Genomic DNA, 22,312 nt, shown 5'->3' on the forward strand with positions numbered 1-22,312 from the left:
CTCTATATCTGACATGGTACAGGTGTCTTCCTTTTTTAAAGCACATAACCATGTGTTTGAGATGTATACTTTTGTTTCAAAGCAGATTTTTTTAAGACTACCAAGAAGCACTCTGTATGACCCCGATGACCCCACCGCAGTAAAAGGTTAAAGGCCATTTACACCAAACAGTCTCTGTTACCGTTGCCAAGGCATCATAACAGGAGTACTAGAAGAGATGGAGACACGAGGAAGAATCCTAAACTGAGGCTTAAATGCAAAAGTAGAGATGATTTATTGGGACATCATGATGCCCAAAAAAGTGCATTGTGCAGAAAAGTACATAAACAAAAGTGTGAAAAAAACAAAACAAAGGTTTCGACATCAAGCCACCCTCGGTGTGAATAAGCAGGAAAACGGAGAACTCCACAACTGGGATTCCTGGAAAACCTGGGGAATTAGTGAAAGCTACCAGACGTTTCCAAAACCTAGTTACTCAGCCAGGGCTACACCTCATCAGGAGAGTGTGATTCCAAATCACCTCTGTTCCGCGCTTCATTTAGTTACACCATATGGACCTAATCTATGCTGTCAAAACGTACAGGACAGATCACAAGTCACTCCTCAATCGATACCCCTTGACCCGGGCACTTGTTTTTTCCCATAGAACCTGCTGCTCAGGTTGCCGTGGCCACCAGACCCAGGGATGGTAATAGCCAGCCTATCAGGCGGCAGCAGCGTGGGGGTTGTAATTCTCTACAGACCAAGGTCAGTAAGGACAGACGGCCAGTCAACGAAATAACAGATTAGTGTAACTAGATTGCCAAGGAACTGCTGGTTCAGGGAATCTAACAGATCACTTCCTCATGAATTCCTCTTTACTACAGGCTCACACAGGGACACACTTCCAGATCCCTTCCTCTTTCCTCCCAACAAAAGGCTCTCACAGCAGGAAGACAGACAGGAAGACAGACAGGCAGACAGACAGGCAGACAGACACGGGAGTGGGAGACAGACACGGGCTGCGCTGCGCCCCAAATTGCACCCTATTCCCTATATAGTGCACTACTTTTGAACAGGACCTATCTAGGGAATAGGGTGCCATTTGGGACGCAGTTATAGGAACTCACCAGTTTCTGTTCCTGCAGTCGAACGTGACTACACCATTCTCATCTGGGGTCCATGCGATGCCTGTGTAAATGGTTTTATTGCAAATGCATTGTGTGTACTCACAATATTGTACAATGCTCAATTATCAGTTAAAAAGGAGAAGATTGGAGAAGATTGTTTATGCAAAGAGAGAGGTTTAGTGCAGTTCTCAGGACGTGTGTTTGTGTGTGTGTGTTTGTGTGCCAATCCATTTTCGTGGGTGCGTGAGTGCATTCGTTTGTTTGTTTGCGTGTGTGAGTGCATCTGTTTGTGTGTGTGTGTGTGTGTGTGTGTGTGTGTGTGTGTGTGTGTGTGTGTGAGATCCAGGTCCTGCTGAGGCCCTAGCTAAGCCCTGTGCTGAGCCCTACAGAGCCACACAGCTCTTCTGTCCTCCCAGAGCCCAGCAGGGCTGACAGATGTGCTGACCAGGACTGATGGATGGGCTGACCAGGGCTGACAGGTGTGCTGACGGGATGGGCTGACCAGGGCTGACGGGTGGGCTGACCAGGGCTGACGGGTGGGCTGACCAGGGCTTACGGGATGGGCTGACCAGGGCTGACGGGTGGGCTGACCAGGGCTGACGGGTGGGCTGACCAGGGCTGACGGGTGGCTTTGTAGTCACGCTATACCGCTAATGACCTGATAGACTCAGCTATTTAATCTGCTACCCTCCATTATGAATGCTGTCAGTTCAACCTAGCAAGGCTATTGGGCTCAGCCTGCAGTGTGGCGTGCTGATCTGTGGATTTAGCTTAGCTGGACTTGTGCTGTAGGTCTGTCTGTCTGTCTGTCTGTCTAGTGTGTGCGTGACTGTACAGTATTGGGGCATGTCATAACATTTAAGGTCAGGGTAAGAACACACCTGATATCCGGTGGTGTGAGAGTAAGGTCAGATTCATATCTGTGTGTTCATATCTGTCTCGGTCGTGTGCGTGCGTGTATGTGAGTGTGACGTTACCTGGGTAGAGTCTGAAGAAGCCAGTGGCGCTGCCAAAGTACTGCCAGGTTAGAGTAGGGTCCTTCTGGAAGTTATCCACGAACACATCGTTCAGGGCCTCCGACATGTACACCCCATTTAGAATACCAGGGTCTGACCAGAACGAGGGAGGGAGAGAGAGAACGAGAGAGATGGAGAGAGAGGGGAGAGAGAGAGAGAGAGAGAGAGAGAGAGGAGAGAGAGAGAGAACGAGAGAGAGGGAGAGAGAGAGAGAGAGAGTGAGTGAGAGAGAGAGAGAGAGAGAGAGAAGGAACAGGGTAAAGAGTTAGTATCTGATGAACATTCCTCCAGTACAGCACCCCTTTAAGGCCTATGAAGCAGTAATGAGAACAACATCAACACATTCCGGTGAGCAACAAAGCAACAGCTAAAGACAAGGGAGCTAACCCAACCCTGTCTGGACAAGGGAGCTAACCCAACCCTGTCTGGACAAGGGAGCTAACCCAACCCTGTCTGGACAAGGGAGCTAACCCAACCCCGTCTGGACAAGGGAGCTAACCCAACCCCGTCTGGACAAGGAGCTAACCCAACCCCGTCTGGACAAGGGAGCTAACCCAACCCCGTCTGGACAAGGGAGCTAACCCAACCCCGTCTGGACAAGGGAGCTAACCCAACCCCGTCTGGACAAGGGAGCTAACCCAACCCCGTCTGGACAAGGGAGCTAACCCAACCCCGTCTGGACAAGGGAGCTAACCCAACCCTGTCTGGACAAGGGAGCTAACCCAACCCTGTCTGGACAAGGGAGCTAACCCAACCCTGTCTGGACAAGGGAGCTAACCCAACCCTGTCTGGACAAGGGAGCTAACCCAACCCTGTCTGGACAAGGGAGCTAACCCAACCCTGTCTGGACAAGGGAGCTAACCCAACCCTGTCTGGACAAGGGAGCTAACCCAACCCTGTCTGGACAAGGGAGCTAACCCAACCCTGTCTGGACAAGGGAGCTAACCCAACCCTGTCTGGACAAGGGAGCTAACCCAACCCTGTCTGGACAAGGGAGCTAACCCAACCCTGTCTGGACAAGGGAGCTAACCCAACCCCGTCTGGACAAGGGAGCTAACCCAACCCCGTCTGGACAAGGGAGCTAACCCAACCCTGTCTGGACAAGGGAGCTAACCCAACCCTGTCTGGACAAGGGAGCTAACCCAACCCTGTCTGGACAAGGGAGCTAACCCAACCCTGTCTGGACAAGGGAGCTAACCCAACCCTGTCTGGACAAGGGAGCTAACCCAACCCTGTCTGGACAAGGGAGCTAACCCAACCCTGTCTGGACAAGGGAGCTAACCCAACCCTGTCTGGACAAGGGAGCTAACCCAACCCTGTCTGGACAAGGGAGCTAACCCAACCCTGTCTGGACAAGGGAGCTAACCCAACCCTGTCTGGACAAGGGAGCTAACCCAACCCTGTCTGGATAATTTTGACTAACAACGGCATTGTCCTAAAGCAGCTAAATGAACCACCGCTAGCTGACCTTTGTTGTACACGTTGGTGGGGACCTGTATGTCGCTCTGCAGAGTGTTGACCTGGAGCTTGTTGAAGTGTTCATTCTCTTCCAGAGGAAACTCTCCTCCCAGCTCTATGGCGTTCCCATCATTATCCACTGAGTTGATCAGCATAGAGTTATAGTAGTCAAACTGAAGAGGAGAGAGAAATCACAGAGTTACAGTAGTCAAACCGAAGAGGAGAGAGAAACCACAGAGGAAAAAATAAGGTCAAACTACAACAGAGGAAAGTGCACATCACAAAAGGTCAGTAACTGCTGTACATGTCCAACCTTGCATATTTTGTACAGCTGTAATGATCTTGGTTTTGTGTCATATTTGTTACATGTACACCTGTACTCGGTCTGTGACTATCGGCTACCTTTGAACAACAGCAAAGATAAACCCATTTAAGATGTGTATTTGTAAGGACGGAACGCGGCGGTGTGACTCCACTGTGACTGACCTCTAAGGTAGCGTTGAACTCATGGTATAAATCAGCGTCCTCCGCCGCCTCCGCCAGTCTCTTCACGGACTTCATCTTCCTACCCAGCATGCCCTCCATCTCCTCAGCAAACTTCTTCACCAGTTCCTCCCCGTCCACCTCCTCCATCTTCACCGTGGGCTCAATGTCTTTGTATTTCTGGGGAGCAAAGGGTTAAATACTATTAATAAACATGTTTAAGTAACCAACGGTCCCTGATATCATGTCCTGTTAGCTGCACAGGTGAAGTGTCAAATGTGATTATCTTTCAGGATTCAGTTGTTTTCAAGTCTGTAATTGAATCCATTTCCACAAGGGAGCTGCCATATAAGTGACACATGTAACGTATTGTATGACAACAGTCAGAGAAGAGTTGGACGATGGTATTGGATTGGCTAGAGAACATACACTGAGTGGACAAAACATTAAGAACAATTTCTCTTTCCATGACATAGACTGACCAGGTGAATCCAGGTGAACGCTACGATCCCTTATTGATGTCACCTGTTAAATTTCACGCTCAACAGTTTCCCGTGCGTATCAATAATGGTCCACCACCCAAAGGACATCCAGCCAACTTGACACAACTGTGGGAAGCGTTGGAGTCAACATGGGCCCAGCATCCCTGTGGAATGCTTTCAACACCTTGTAGAGTCCTTGCCTCGATTAATTGTTCTGAGGGCAAAAGGGGGTGCAACTCAATATTAGGAAAGTGTTCCTAATGTTTCTACTCAGTGTAGACAGCGATTCACTCTAAATAGAACCTTGACAAACAGCTATCGGACTCAGTTGTCTTGGCTATTGACTGGTGACTATTAAACAGCTGTTGGTGGATTAAAGTAGCCTGTTGATCAGCTCCTGTTGTTTTCACCCCAGTCAGTCTGGACAACGGTGTTAATGCTCTGCCCTCACGACCTTACCACCCCTCACGTACCAACACATTAACTTACACACACATACACTCAGTGGCCAGTTTATTAGGTACACAACCCCGTTCATGAAAATGGATCGCTCCTAACAGACAGTGAGTCACGTGGCCGTGGCTTGCTATATAAAGCAGGCTGACAGGCATCGAGGCATTCAGTTACTGTTCGATTGAATGTTAGAATGGGCAAAACGAGTGACCTGAGAGACATTGAGCATGGTATGATCGACGGTGCCAGGCGTGCCGGTTCCAGTATCTCAGAAATGTCCGCCCTCCTGGGCTTTTCACGCACGACAGTGTCTAGGGTTTATCAAGAATGGTGCGACAAACAAAAAAAATCCATCAGCGGCAGTCCTGTGGGCGAAAACATCTCGTTGATGAGAGGTCAAAGGAGAATGGCAAGAGTCATGCAAGTTAACAGGTGGGCCACAAACAGGCAAATAACAGCGCAGTACAACAGTGGCGTGTAGAAAGGCATCTCGGGAACGCACACCTCGTCGGTTGCAGCAGACGACCACACCGGGTTCCACTCCTATCAGCTAAAAACAAGAAGAAGCGGCTCCAGTGGGCACGCCATCACCAACACTGGACAATTGAGTAGTAGAAAAACATCTCCTGGTCCGATGAATCCCAGTTCCTGTTGCATCATGCTGAAGGCTGGATCATTAAATGATGTAAATGTAAATGTAAATCACCGGACCAGAGGACAGGAGGGGATAATACCCCAGGGTGGATCACTGGATCAGAGGACAGGAGGGAATAGTACCCCAGGGTGGATCACTGGATCAGAGGACAGGAGGGGATAATACCCCAGGGTGGATCACTGGATCAGAGGACAGGAGGGAATAGTACCCCAGGGTGGATCACTGGATCAGAGGACAGGAGGGGATAGTACCCCAGGGTGGATCACTGGATCAGAGGACCGGAGGGAATAGTACCCCAGGGTGGATCACTGGATCAGAGGACAGGAGGGGACAGTACCCCAGGGTGGATCACTGGATCAGAGGACAGGAGGGAATAGTACCCCAGGGTGGATCACCGGACCAGAGGACAGGAGGTGATAATACCCCAGGGTGGATCACTGGATCAGAGGACAGGAGGGAATAGTACCCCAGGGTGGATCACTGGATCAGAGGACAGGAGGGGATAATACCCCAGGGTGGATCACTGGATCAGAGGACAGGAGGGAATAGTACCCCAGGGTGGATCACTGGATCAGAGGACAGGAGGGGATAGTACCCCAGGTTGGATCACTGGATCAGAGGACAGGAGGGAATAGTACCCCAGGGTGGATCACTGGATCAGAGGACAGGAGGGGACAGTACCCCAGGGTGGATCACTGGATCAGAGGACAGGAGGGGATAATACCCCAGGGTGGATCACTGGATCAGAGGACAGGAGGGAATAGTACCCCAGGGTGGATCACTGGATCAGAGGACAGGAGGGAATAGTACCCCAGGGTGGATCACTGGATCAGAGGACAGGAGGGGATAATACCCCAGGGTGGATCACTGGATCAGAGGACAGGAGGGGACAGTACCCCAGGGTGGATCAGTGGATCAGAGGACAGGAGGGGATAATACCCCAGGGTGGATCACTGGATCACAGGACAGGAGGGAATAGTACCCCAGGGTGGATCACTGGATCAGAGGACAGGAGGGGATAGTACCCCAGGGTGGATCACTGGATCAGAGGACAGGAGGGGATAATACCCCAGGGTGGATCACTGGATCAGAGGACAGGAGGGGACAGTACCCCAGGGTGGATCACTGGATCAGAGGACAGGAGGGGATAATACCCCAGGGTGGATCACTGGATCACAGGACAGGAGGGAATAGTACCCCAGGGTGGATCACTGGATCAGAGGACAGGAGGGGATAGTACCCCAGGGTGGATCACTGGATCAGAGGACAGGAGGGGATAGTACCCCAGGGAGGATCACTGGATCAGAGGACAGGAGGGGGATGACAAGGGGGCACTCCTAGAAATCTTCAGGCCTCCAGCCTTTAGTATAAAACTAAGGCAGGGCTTAAGGCTTAAGTGCGTGCGGAGGAAGTAGCGGAAATTGTACCATATATTGCTTGTAGAAGAGTTACATTCCAATGTAACCAGGAAGGAAAAACACATAGAAACCTTCCAGACAATGATAAAACGTCCCAGTGTGTCCCTTGCTATCTGAACCTGTCTTGTACAAACACCATAAACATAAATGTACCCTCTTTATGGTCAAAAGAGGGCATCATAGAAGCAGTGGCTGAGTGAACAGCACAGATCACCATTGGCAACGGAAATGAAAAGCAAATGTTTCTTCCCAAGATACCAACCACCCAACCAATCAATAAACACAATCCCAATCAATAATCAATCAGCTAACTAACTATCAGGTGAAGTCATGTGTAAAGATACAGCCGTCTTTGCCATGAATAATCAGTTTAGCATCGACCTGTTTTTGATAAAGATGATGAAGATGATGTTTATGATGAAGATGAAAATGTTTATGATGAGATGAAGATGTTTATGATGAAGATGAAGATGTTTATGATGAAGATTATGTTTATGATGAAGGTGACGAAGATGTTTATGATGAAGATTATGTTTGTGATTATGTTTATGATGATGAAGATGAAGATTGTGATGTTTATGATGAAGATGATGTTTATGATGAAAATGATGTTTATGATGAAGATGTTTATAATGAAGATGATGTTTATAATGATGTTTATGATGAAAAAGATGATGAAGATTGTGATGTTTATGATGAAGATGATGTTTATGATGTAGATTACGATGTTTATGATGAAGATGTAGCATAAAGCTCATTAAGAAGCTCAAACAAATACCCTGTGTATGTTTTAACTCTTGTACTTTTGACAGTCATCTTTTCCAAAGCTAATGAGAATAACATATACTGTATGTATGATGTGGTGCATGAGAAATCTACTCATTACGAAGCTCAAACAAATATGATTATTCTGCATATTATGGTGTTGCGCTCTTGTGGGTTCTAGAAAATTAGCTATACAGCTAAAATCTGGTGTTACAGTTTTTTTTTACATGGACCCTGTCAAATAAACTAATACAAATACATAGACTGTGGCAGGAAAGGTAGAATGGGGTGGAGGGGCCAGAAAAGGGGAGGCTTAAATCTATTCAAGCATTAAAACCTTTCCGTCTGTCACTAAAATACTGTTATCATTGTATGGACTGTTCTCGCTCTCTGGATGGAAATTGTGTTCCTATCAAACTAAGCTGTCAGCCAGGTCGTCCAGGGTTAATCCAGTAGTACACATAGTTTCGTCCCAAATGGCACCCTATTCCCTATGCAGTGCACTACTTTTGACCAGAACCCTATGGGCCCCGGTCAAAATTAGTGCACTACATAGGGAATAGGGTACCATTTGGGACAAAGATCTGACTTTATTCTGTCCCCAGATGAGAGATATAGACATAGAAACTGCAGATAGATACAGACAAAGGCATGCACAAACACATTGGCTTTAGAAGATGCTGACAGAGAAGCCTACTGCCAGCACAACCACAGTGGCTTTAGAAGATGCTGAGAGAGAAGCCTACTGCCAACACAACCACAGTGGCTTTATAAGATGCACATTATATTCCCCACCATAATGTTTAGAAGATGTTCATTATATTCCCCACCATAATGTTTAGAAGATGTTCATTATATTCCCCACCATAATGTTTAGATGATGTTCATTATATTCCCCACCATAATGTTTAGATGTTCATTATATTCCCCACCATAATGTTTAGATGATGTTCATTATATTCCCCACCATAATGTTTAGAAGATGCACATTATATTCCCCACCATAATGTTTAGATGCACATTATATTCCCCACCATAATGTTTAGATGTTCATTATATTCCCCACCATAATGTTTAGATGTTCATTATATTCCCCACCATAATGTTTAGATGATGTTCATTATATTCACCACCATAATGTTTAGATGATGTTCATTATATTCCCCACCATAATGTTTAGATGATGTTCATTATATTCCCCACCATAATGTTTAGATGTTCATTATATTCTCCACCATAATGTTTAGAAGATGTTCATTATATTCCCCACCATAATGTTTAGATGTTCATTATATTCCCCACCATAATGTTTAGATGATGTTCATTATATTCTCCACCATAATGTTTAGATGATGTTCATTATATTCCCCACCATAATGTTTAGATGATGTTCCTTATATTCCCCACCATAATGTTTAGATGTTCATTATATTCTCCACCATAATGTTTAGATGATGTTCATTATATTCTCCACCATAATGTTTAGATGATGTTCATTATATTCCCCACCATAATGTTTAGATGTCCATTATATTCCCCACCATAATGTTTAGATGATGTTCATTATATTCTCCACCATAATGTTTAGATGATGTTCATTATATTCCCCACCATAATGTTTAGATGATGTTCATTATATTCCCCACCATAATGTTTAGATGATGTTCATTATATTCCGCACCATAATGTTTAGATGATGTTCGTTATATTCCCCACCATAATGTTGAGATGTTCATTATATTCCCCACCATAATGTTTAGATGATGTTCATTATATTCCCACCATAATGTTTAGATGTTCATTATATTCCCCACCATAATGTTTAGATGATGTTCATTATATTCCCCACCATAATGTTTAGATGTTCATTATATTCCCCACCATAATGTTTAGAAGATGTTCATTATATTCCCCACCATAATGTTTAGATGTTCATTATATTCTCCACCATAATGTTTAGATGATGTTCATTATATTCCCCACCATAATGTTTAGATGATGTTCATTATATTCCCCACCATAATGTTTAGATGATGTTCATTATATTCCCCACCATAATGTTTAGATGATGTTCATTATATTCCCCACCATAATGTTTAGATGATGTTCATTATATTCCCCACCATAATGTTTAGATGATGTTCATTATATTCACCACCATAATGTTTAGATGATGTTCATTATATTCCCCACCATAATGTTTAGATGATGTTCATTATATTCCCCACCATAATGTTTAGATGATGTTCATTATATTCCCCACCATAATGTTTAGATGATGTTCATTATATTCTCCACCATAATGTTTAGATGATGTTCATTATATTCCCCACCATAATGTTTAGATGATGTTCATTATATTCCCCACCATAATGTTTAGATGATGTTCATTATATTCCCCACCATAATGTTTAGATGATGTTCATTATATTCCCCACCATAATGTTTAGATGATGTTCATTATATTCCCCACCATAATGTTTAGATATTCATTATATTCACCACCAGGGTAGTAGGTTGGTGGTCTGTTGATATCCCTCTGGTGGTGTGGGGGCTGTGCTTTGGCAAAGTGGGTGGGGTTATACCCTGCCTGGTTGGCCCTGTCGGGGGGTATTGTCGGACGGGGCCACAGTGTCCCCCGACCCACCCCTGTCTCAGCCTCCAGTATCTATGCTATCTTATCCGGTGTCCTGTGTGAATTTAAGTATGCTCCCTCTAATTCTCTCTCTCTTCCTCTCTCCCTCCCCTCCTGGAGGACCTGATCCCTAGGACCATGTCTCAGGACTACCTGGCCTGATGACTCCTGGCTTTCCCGAGTCCACCTGGTCGTGCTGCTGCTCCAGTTTCCACTCTTCTGCCTGCAGCTCTGGAACCCTGACCTGTTCACCGGACGTTTTACCTTGTCCCGGACCTGCTGTTTTCGACTCTCTCTCGCTCTCTCTCTACCGCACCTGCTGTCTCGACTTCTGAATGCTTGGCTATGAAAAGCCAACTGACATTTACTCCTGAGGTGCTGACCTGCTGCACCCTCTACAACCACTGTGATTATTATTTGACCCTGCTGGTCATCTATGAACGTTTGAACATCTTGGAGAAAAATCTGGCCTTAATGGCCATGTACTGTTATAATCTCCACCCGGCACAGCCAGAAGGGGACTGGCCACCCCTCAGAGCCTGGTTTCTCTCTAGGTTTCTTCCTAGGTTCCTGCCTTTCTAGGGAGTATTTCCTAGCCACCGTGCTTCTACATCTGCATTGCTTGCTGTTTGGGGTTTTAGGCCGGGTTTCTGTATAAGCACTTTGTGACATCTGCTGATGTAAAAAGGGCTTTGTAAATACATTTGATTGATTGATAGATATATATTCCCCACCATAATGTTTAGAAGATGTTCATTATATTCCCAACCATAATGTTTAGATGATGTTCATTATATTACCCACCATAATGTTTAGATGATGTTCATTATATTCCCCACCATAATGTTTAGATGATGTTCATTATATTCCCCACCATAATGTTTAGATGATGTTCATTATATTCCCCACCATAATGTTTAGATGATGTTCATTATATTCCCCACCATAATGTTTAGATGATGTTCATTATATTCCCCACCATAATGTTTAGATGATGTTCATTATATTCACCACCATAATGTTTAGATGATGTTCATTATATTCACCACCATAATGTTTACATGATGTTCATTATATTCCCCACCATAATGTTTAGATGATGTTCATTATATTCCCCACCATAATGTTTAGATGATGTTCATTATATTCACCACCATAATGTTTAGATGATGTTCATTATATTCACCACCATAATGTTTAGATGATGTTCATTATATTCCCCACCATAATGTTTAGATGATGTTCATTATATTCCCCACCATAATGTTTAGATGATGTTCATTATATTCCCAACCATAATGTTTAGATGATGTTCATTATATTACCCACCATAATGTTTAGATGATGTTCATTATATTCCCCACCATAATGTTTAGATGATGTTCATTATATTCCCCACCATAATGTTTAGATGATGTTCATTATATTCCCCACCATAATGTTTAGATATTCATTATATTCACCACCATAATGTTTAGATGATGTTCATTATATTCCCCACCATAATGTTTAGATGATGTTCATTATATTCCCCACCATAATGTTTAGATGATGTTCATTATATTCACCACCATAATGTTTAGATGATGTTCATTATATTCACCACCATAATGTTTAGATGATGTTCATTATATTCCCCACCATAATGTTTAGATGATGTTCATTATATTCCCCACCATAATGTTTAGATGATGTTCATTATATTCACCACCATAATGTTTAGATGATGTTCATTATATTCACCACCATAATGTTTAGATGATGTTCATTATATTCCCCACCATAATGTTTAGATGATGTTCATTATATTCCCCACCATAATGTTTAGATGATGTTCATTATATTCCCCACCATAATGTTTAGATGATGTTCATTATATTCCCCACCATAATGTTTAGATGATGTTCATTATATTCCCCACCATAATGTTTAGATGATGTTCATTATATTCCCCACCATAATGTTTAGATGATGTTCATTATATTCACCACCATAATGTTTAGATGATGTTCATTATATTCCCCACCATAATGTTTAGATGATGTTCATTATATTCCCCACCATAATGTTTAGATGATGTTCATTATATTCCCCACCATAATGTTTAGATGATGTTCATTATATTCTCCACCATAATGTTTAGATGATGTTCATTATATTCCCCACCATAATGTTTAGATGATGTTCATTATATTCCCCACCATAATGTTTAGATGATGTTCATTATATTCCCCACCATAATGTTTAGATGATGTTCATTATATTCCCCACCATAATGTTTAGATGATGTTCATTATATTCACCACCATAATGTTTAGATGATGTTCATTATATTCCCCACCATAATGTTTAGATTATGTTCATTATATTCCCCACCATAATGTTTAGATGATGTTCATTATATTCCGCACCATAATGTTTAGATGATGTTCATTATATTCCCCACCATAATGTTTAGATGTTCATTATATTCCCCACCATAATGTTTAGATGATGTTCATTATATTCCCCACCATAATGTTTAGATGTTCATTATATTCCCCACCATAATGTTTAGATGATGTTCATTATATTCCCCACCATAATGTTTAGATGATGTTCATTATATTCCCCACCATAATGTTTAGATGATGTTCATTATATTCCCCACCATAATGTTTAGATGATGTTCATTATATTCACCACCATAATGTTTAGATGATGTTCTTTATATTCCCCACCATAATGTTTAGATGATGTTCATTATATTCCCCACCATAATGTTTAGATGATGTTCATTATATTCCCCCACCATAATGTTTAGATGATGTTCATTATATTCCCCACCATAATGTTTAGATGATGTTCATTATATTCACCACCATAATGTTTAGATGATGTTCATTATATTCCCCACCATAATGTTTAGATGATGTTCATTATATTCCCCACCATAATGTTTAGATGATGTTCATTATATTCCCCACCATAATGTTTAGATGATGTTCATTATATTCCCCACCATAATGTTTAGATGATGTTCATTATATTCCCCACCATAATGTTTAGATGATGTTCATTATATTCTCCACCATAATGTTTAGATGATGTTCATTATATTCCCCACCATAATGTTTAGATGATGTTCATTATATTCCCCACCATAATGTTTAGATGTTCATTATATTCCCCACCATAATGTTTAGTTGATGTTCATTATATTCCCCACCATAATGTTTAGATGATGTTCATTATATTCCCCACCATAATGTTTAGATGATGTTCATTATATTCCCCACCATAATGTTTAGATGATGTTCATTATATTCCCCACCATAATGTTTAGATGATGTTCATTATATTCACCACCATAATGTTTAGATGATGTTCATTATATTCCCCACCATAATGTTTAGATGATGTTCATTATATTCCCCACCATAATGTTTAGATGATGTTCATTATATTCCCCACCATAATGTTTAGATGATGTTCATTATATTCCCCACCATAATGTTTAGATGATGTTCATTATATTCCCCACCATAATGTTTAGATGATGTTCATTATATTCCCCACCATAATGTTTAGATGTTCATTATATTCCCCACCATAATGTTTAGATGATGTTCATTATATTCCCCACCATAATGTTTAGATGATGTTCATTATATTCCCCACCATAATGTTTAGATGATGTTCATTATATTCTCCACCATAATGTTTAGATGATGTTCATTATATTCCCCACCATAATGTTTAGATGATGTTCATTATATTCCCCACCATAATGTTTAGATGTTCATTATATTCCCCACCATAATGTTTAGTTGATGTTCATTATATTCCCCACCATAATGTTTAGATGATGTTCATTATATTCCCCACCATAATGTTTAGATGATGTTCATTATATTCCCCACCATAATGTTTAGATGATGTTCATTATATTCCCCACCATAATGTTTAGATGATGTTCATTATATTCACCACCATAATGTTTAGATGATGTTCATTATATTCCCCACCATAATGTTTAGATGATGTTCATTATATTCCCCACCATAATGTTTAGATGATGTTCATTATATTCCCCACCATAATGTTTAGATGATGTTCATTATATTCCCCACCATAATGTTTAGATGATGTTCATTATATTCCCCACCATAATGTTTAGATGATGTTCATTATATTCCCCACCATAATGTTTAGATGTTCATTATATTCCCCACCATAATGTTTAGATGATGTTCATTATATTCCCCACCATAATGTTTAGAAGATGTTCATTATATTCCCCACCATAATGTTTAGATGATGTTCATTATATTCCCCACCATAATGTTTAGATGATGTTCATTATATTCTCCACCATAATGTTTAGATGATGTTCATTATATTCCCCACCATAATGTTTAGATGATGTTCATTATATTCCCCACCATAATGTTTAGATGATGTTCATTATATTCCCCACCATAATGTTTAGATGTTCATTATATTCCCAACCATAATGTTTAGATGATGTTCATTATATTCCCCACCATAATGTTTAGATGTTCATTATATTCCCCACCATAATGTTTAGAAGATGTTCATTATATTCCCCACCATAATGTTTAGATGTCCATTATATTCCCCACCATAATGTTTAGATGATGTTCATTATATTCCCCACCATAATGTTTAGATGATGTTCATTATATTCCCCACCATAATGTAATGTCTGAAAAGCTTAAATACATGTTATTATATTCCATCCGGTCAAATCATTGGACGGGGACTGCACAGATAGGAGTGTGTGATAAGTTTGCGTTTGTGCGTGTGTACTTGTGTGCGCGCGTGTGTGTGTGTGTGTGTGTGTGTGTGTTGTGTGTGTGTGTATTAGGCCAGACAGATGTTGTCAGGTCCTGCTGGGTAGTCTCAGGGTCGCTAGGGAACAGAGAGCATGTGCTAATTACTGAGAAGAGCTGGGACTCACACCTAGGGTGGTAATTAGGCCAACACACATACACACACACACACACACACACACACACACACACACACACACACACACACTGCACCCACTGTCGTACATCATCAGCACCTACAAGGGCTGTCCTCTCCTCACGTCTCACATCGTGAACACGAGATGTAGCGGAAGGGAACTTAGATCAAGGAAATCTGACACAGATAAGACAGTCGCCAACTCCAAACCAATATCACTGCACTAATGGGGCTAAATAGCTGATATTAACATAAGAGATCTAAACAGAATCACACTCATATGACAATGAGGCTGATCCAATCCACCCTATATGTTTTATCAACTGATTAGGAAGTAATGTGGTCCGATCTACCTTTTAGGACACCTTCAGCCTCATGCCACACCTCCGAGGGTGAGGGTTTCCTAAAATTTACACTATACTATGGTTCCATTTTCTGTTTCTGGTACTATTAAATAGCCTACAGTATGTGAGTGGGTCGTTTTACAGTCGTGTGTCATTCCAGTGGCCGGCATTTCAGTTGTGTAGCCTGCACTGTACAGTAAGTCTGTTTCTGATTGGTAGAAGGAGCCAGGGTTCCCTAACCCCTCCCTTCACACTCACTGCCTAAGACCACGGTGATGTCATATGATCCAGATAAACCCAGTAAAATCCACATTCCGGAATCATCTCTCCATCGATCTCTTCCTCTCTCTTTCTTCCTCTCTTTCCTCATTTCTCTCTTTCTCCTTATCCAACATCATGAAAGCACAGGACTCTATTCTCTCCATTTCACACAACCATACAAATGAATATCTTCTGCGTTGATAATCTCCTCAACGTGACCTCCCAACCCCCTAGAGTATTTCCTCCACACACAAACACACTAATAAACAGCAGTGATCATACAAAACGTTATATTGCCGCCCCTCTCTCTTTGATTGCAGGGCTGAGCTCACCCTGCAGGGAAGCCCCTCACACACACACACACACACACACACACACACACACAAACACACACACACACACAAACACACACAAACACACACAAACACACACACACACACACCCAGGGAAAACCCTCACTGTTTCCCCTCACTCGTCCATCTCTAAATCAGAGGTGTTTTCTGTGGGTTACCTTTTGGAGTAGAAGAGCACCAGAGTATTTTGTTGAAAGAGCAATGATTTGTTTTCCATAGGAGACGGCCCATTGTTGAACCCTGAAAAACAGAAAGGAAATACAGGAAATGACTGTAAGCGTTGTAAAAACCCAAATACAACTGAAGTACATTGGCCCCAATACGAGAGCTCAGTTTACTGTCTTCTTATTCTCGTAGTTCATGTCTAACAGCACCTGCCTGGTTCTTCAGAATTCCTTTATTCAAAACACAGCTCGTCTCCTCTCTAGGGTTCTTCCTAGGTTCCTGCATTTAAGGGAGTTTATCCTAGCCACTGTGCTTCTGCCTCTGCATCGCTTGCTCTTTGGGGTTTTAGGCTGCGTTTCTGTAAAGCACTTTGTGACAACTGCTGATGAAAAAAAAAAGGGCTTAACAAAATACATTTGATTGATTAATTGAGCTTTTCTCTGATTCATGGCATGGGTCATAGACATTTCCTAATGAGGTGCCAATACCACATTTGTTATATTAGCTACTTAACTGTATTGTAGCCTTTTTTCAGAGGTCAAAGTATGTTACAATTGATTTGTTCAGGTATACCTAGAACAGATGGTTCTTGAAAATTAATTTATTTTCATTAGAGTTGTGCGGTCATATGGTACTTTATTTGTGTGTGTGTGTGTGTGTGTGTGTGTGTGTGTGTGTGTGTGTGTGTGTGTGTGTGTGTGTGTGTTGCAGATTCTCAGGGAGAAATCTGTGTGAGTGTGTTACTAAACCAGCAGCGAGGTCTGTGGTTAGAGAGGTGAGCTGGGGGAGGGAACAGATGGCTCAACACAGCCAGAGGAGCAGAGGAAGCAGCTAGCACGCAAGAGGATATTATAATAACCTACAATACAGTGGGCTACAGTGTCACTATCAAATCACATTTTATTTGCCACATGCGCCGAATACAACAGGTGTATGCTTACTTACAAGCCCTTAACCAAAAATGCAGTTTTAAGAATTTAAGTGTTAAGTAAAAAATAGATCAGTAAAAAATAAAAAATAACTAATAATTAAAGAGCAGCAGTAAAATAACAGTAGAGAGGCTATATACAGGGGGTACCGGTACAGAGTCAATGTGTTAGTCTATGTAATAACAGTAGGGAGGCTATATACATATTATATACAGAGTCAATGTGTTAGTGGAGGTAATAACAGTAGAGAGGCTATATACAGGGGGTACTGGTACAGAGTCAATGTGCGGGGGCACAGGTTAGTCAAGGTAATTGAGGTAATATGTGGGTAGAGACTATGCATAGATAATAAACAGAGAGTAGCAGCAGCGTAAAAGAGGGGGTGGGGTGGGGTGGGGGGGACAATGCAAATAGTCCAGGGTGGCAATGATTAGCTGTTCGGGAGTCTTATGGCTTTGGGGTAGAAGCTGTTAAGGAGCCTTTTGGACCTAGACTTGGTGCTCCGGTACCGTTTGCTGTGCGGTAGCAGAGAGAACAGTCTATGACTAGGGTGGCTGGAGTTACATGCTAACACCGGAGCGCTACTATGCTGCATGCTACAGAGCTAATATGCTATGCTAATGCTGGAGAGTTAATATGCAACATGCTAACAATGAAAAGCGAATATGCTACATGCTAAAAATCTATGATGCTAACACTAACGCTATAGAGCTAATATGCTAAATGCTTACACTGGGAAGCTAAGCTAATATGCACCGTCATTCAGACCCTGCTTTAAACCCATACAGGCCAGGCCGCCGAGAACCCAATCCTTCCTGACCCCATGGAGAGTGGAGGACAGATGAAAGGACATTCACAGCTGCTGCGTGTTTCAGCCGCTCACGCACTTAGTGCAGACACTGAGCCTTGTTTCAAAGTCCTGGACAAACAGTTAGCTTAGCTAGTAGCTACACATTGTAAATGAAATGAGTGAATGGTGAGTAAAATGAGTCAGTATATAACCCTACTGGTATTTTAGGGATGATGATAATTATGACAGGTTGAAGCGACCTTTGACCTGCCAAAGAGAGTCTTTTTACAAAAATGTTGATGATAGGGTTAGGGTGCATGTTGTATTGTTGTTATGGTGATTCCGTGTGCTACAACCCCCCCATTCTCTGGACATCTCTTATGATAAGGTTAAGGTGCACTGCTGTTCGGCTTGTGTGACGCGTTTGCCGTTCTAACTATGGTGCTGTGACCTATCCTCCCTAATAAGTGAGACAGCCTTTTTACAATCTTGATGGTAAGGTCAAAAGTCATTACATTGAGATTTAGTGAGCAAACTACTGCCAGCTGTCGTTCTCTTCACGTAAAGGGTGATGTAACGGAAAAGGCACCGTTGCTCTGTCTATGTCTCGCTGTGACTGCTGTGCCTAACTACATTACTGTGACATGTCCTCTGTAAGGTTAAGAGGGAAGGGCCAGGGCAGGTTAAACCAGGTTAGAGGCTTTATGGGATAGTATAGCTTCAACGGTTCTGTTAGATCAACCCCAGGAGTCAGGGTGTTAGGACACCATGTTTCCTCTACTCCTGGTGTTAGGGCTAACCATGTGGAACCGGCTCAATGTGCTGTTAACAGACTTCCTGGTCCGCGTCCCAAACGGCACCCCATCTCCTTTATAGTGCACTACTTTCAACCAAGAGCCCACAGAGCTCTGGTTAAAAGTGGTGCACTGAATAGGATGCCATTTGGGAGCCAGTCCTGATGACCGGGTAATCCTAGCTCTTGAGCAGCGGTCAGAGATGTTGGCAGCAGTGTGTTTTGGGTGACGTTCCTTAGAGTATGATGAGAGGTACCATTTCAACAGAGGAGATAATAGGAGACAGGATCTTAGCCCAATGACACTAATACTGTGGCTCCGGTCAAAAGTAGTGCACTAAATTGGGAATAGGGTGTCATTTGGGACACAGCAATAATACTGTGATAAATCTGTTAAGTCCCACTGGTAGCAGAGGCAGGGAAATAGCTCAATTACAATACTGGCAACGGAGAGTAGTGACTAGGGGAGGGGAGATCATAACCCAGATTCATTTCAGAGGAGACAGATTTGTATTACTGATAGTGTATAAGGAAACACTTCAGTCTATATTTCCAGATTAATTTATGGTGACTTTGTAGGTCCAGTTACAGACAGTTGGCTAACTCTCTCTGTCTCTGTCTCTGTCTCTGTCTCTGTCTCTGTCTCTGTCTCTGTCTCTGTCTCTGTCTCTCTCGTCTCTCTCTCTCTCTCTCTCTCTCTCTCTCTCTCTCTCTCTCTCTCTCTCTCTCTCTCTCTCTCTCTCTCTCTCTCTCTCTCTCTCTCTCTCTCTCTCTCTCTCTCTCTCTCTCTCTCTCTCTCTCTCTCTCTCTCTCTCTCTCTCTCTCTCTCTCTCTCTCTCTCTCTCTCGGAAGAGACTAGTCTAGTTACGTCTCTGTGTCTGTGTTGCAGGTATCCAGTTGAATGGTGAGTAGAGCCTTTACCTCAGCATCAGGACACCCCACCCCCCACCTGTGTAACAGTGTTACAGCACAGACCTAGCAACATCACTCCTCCTCAGTCCTACTTCTCAGCTCCAGGAGAAACCTACTGTATGTTGAACCCAGTAACCTTTGGGATGCACGGTTTAACTGAGGCTACAACACAGACACACTGACAGTGCATAGGAGACAGTGTAGGGTGTTTTGAGCTATAGGGATACAGTACTATTCTACTGACAGTGCAGGGAGGGGTAAGGGGCAGGGTTTGAGGGGCGAGGGGTGTTTTGAGCTAGGGTCAGGGTAAGGGGCTAGGGGCGAGGTTTGAGGGGCGAGGGGTGTTTTGAGCTAGGGTCAGGGTAAGGGGCTAGGGGCGAGGTTTGAGGGGCGAGGGATGTTTTGAGCTAGGGTCAGGGTAAGGGGCGGGGTTTGAGGGGTGAGGGGTGTTTTGAGCTAGGGTCAGGGTAAGGGGCGAGGTTTAAGGGGCGAGGGGTGTTTTGAGCTAGGGTAAGGGGCTAGGGGCGAGGTTTAAGGGGCGAGGGGTGTTTTGAGCTAGGGTAAGGGTAAGGGGCTAGGGGCGAGGTTTAAGGGGAGAGGGGTGTTTTGAGCTAGGGTAAGGGGCTAGGGGCGAGGTTTAAGGGGCGAAGGGTGCTTTGAGCTAGGGTCAAGGTAAGGGGCAATGGGCGAAGAGAGGGGCCAGGGGTAACGGGTCAAGTGCTAGGGGGAGGGATGAGGAGCAAGAGGAGTGCGAGGTCCACATGTTTTAGGTGAGGTCATGGTTAAGGTACTCACGTTTCGGGCGGTATCTTCATCTGTGCGTTGGCCGTCCAGCAGAGCCAGCTGGACCAGATAATCCACAGGGTGATGAGCCGTGTCGTCCCGGTACCCCTCTCCCGCCCCCGCATCCCGGCACCAACACCAACGTTCCAACCGCCGGCGTTCCAACAACGCATCCCAACGGTTGCCGAGGACCTCACTAACAGCATCTGTAGGGGTCGACCCACTGGGTCTTATCAGATATAATGTAGTTAAACAACAAAAACCCAGCAGAAGTCTGTATATTCCCTAGGGACTCAGGAACTCAGGGAGACAGAGGAGGATCCCAGTTGGAACAGGAGTTTGATCGTGTTAGATTCAGCAGCTCCGTACTGCCCCAGTGATCCAGGGCTCAGGAAGGTTCTGACGAAGACATACACCAGCCTGTACAAGCAACATGACTGCCTCTTTAGAAGAGGGTTAAACATGAACACTACCAAGTGTACACTAGGGTTAACATGCACCCACTACCAAGTTTATCTCGTTTGTGGTGCTGCGAGTTACTGCCCCAAAATCAACATTGTAGACCACATCACTAGACCAGGCTCTTTCTCTCCACCTTCTATTCATCCATTCATCAATCCAAGCCTCTGTCTGCTTCCCTCCTCCATGCTGCTCCCTCCCTCGTTTCTCTACCTCTCCAATAAACACATCCACACAGAGAGAAAAGAGAAACCAGAGGTGTTCAACTTCTTTCTTCAAATAAAAGAAAAACCCAAAGTCAAATCCAAGAAAGGTTCTGCCACCAAAGATCCTACTCAACCGAACAAGAGACCATACTTCCTCCTCCAAAGAATAAAACTCCCAAATGACTCAGCTGTAACTAGCAGAAACTTTGTCCCTAACAGCCTAACTTTGTAATCCTTCTCAGCAGGCTCTAAATGTGGTGTTAGAAAAAAGGCCCCTGGTTAGTCCGTGCCAAGTGTCTGAGGGGTGTAGGTTTAGGGCCGTGGCTCAAGGCTCAGGGAGAGAGAGGTTAGTAGGAGACAGTACACAGCCGGATGCTGCAGCCTGCCCTGCCACTGGAAGTTACTGCTGCAGCCAGCCAGCATATCTCTTAGCCACTCGGCTCCTTCCCCTCTGACAGTTTATAGCATAATCTGCTTGGATTAAACTCTCCTCCTCCCCTCCCTTCCTCTACGGGTTTACAGAGGTTGTGGTAGTGGAGAGAGGGAGCGAGAGAGGGAGAGAGAGGGGGGGGTGAGAGAGAGAGCGAGAGGGGGCGTGAGAGAGAGACAACGAGAGGGGGGGCGAGAGAGAGAGCTAGAGAGAGAGGGGGGCGAGAGAGAGGGGGGTGAGAGAGAGAGAGGAAGCACGGGAGGAGGAGCGAGAGAGATAGTGGGTAGGCGTGGGGAACAGGGGCTGTGGGTGGGGGCGGAGAGGGCCGTGGGTGGGGGCGGAGACGGAGACGGCCGAGGGTGGAGAGGTTGTTGTATCAGAGAGGATTATGGTGATTTCTGGAGACAAGCTTGTGTTAGACCAATCAGAGAAAGGGAAATGT

At 43.8% G+C, this 22,312-nt stretch overlaps 1 protein-coding gene across 1 annotated transcript in view; it reads right to left on the reverse strand.

Annotated features, from left to right (window-relative positions):
* LOC121543969 (voltage-dependent calcium channel subunit alpha-2/delta-4-like) overlaps positions 1-20,863 on the reverse strand; it is a 53,330-nt gene extending 32,467 nt beyond the window's left edge. The window contains 6 exon segments of the mRNA XM_045208414.1: positions 1,110-1,170; positions 2,087-2,218; positions 3,594-3,756; positions 4,070-4,246; positions 16,562-16,643; positions 20,788-20,863. Of these exon segments, the coding sequence (XP_045064349.1) occupies positions 1,110-1,170; positions 2,087-2,218; positions 3,594-3,756; positions 4,070-4,246; positions 16,562-16,643; positions 20,788-20,807 (635 nt within the window). The 5' untranslated portion in view covers positions 20,808-20,863.
* Between the last annotated feature and the right edge of the window lie 1,449 nt (positions 20,864-22,312).

The sequence above is a fragment of the Coregonus clupeaformis genome, chromosome 28, assembly GCF_020615455.1.
Source record: "Coregonus clupeaformis isolate EN_2021a chromosome 28, ASM2061545v1, whole genome shotgun sequence".
Lineage (NCBI taxonomy): Eukaryota > Metazoa > Chordata > Actinopteri > Salmoniformes > Salmonidae > Coregonus > Coregonus clupeaformis.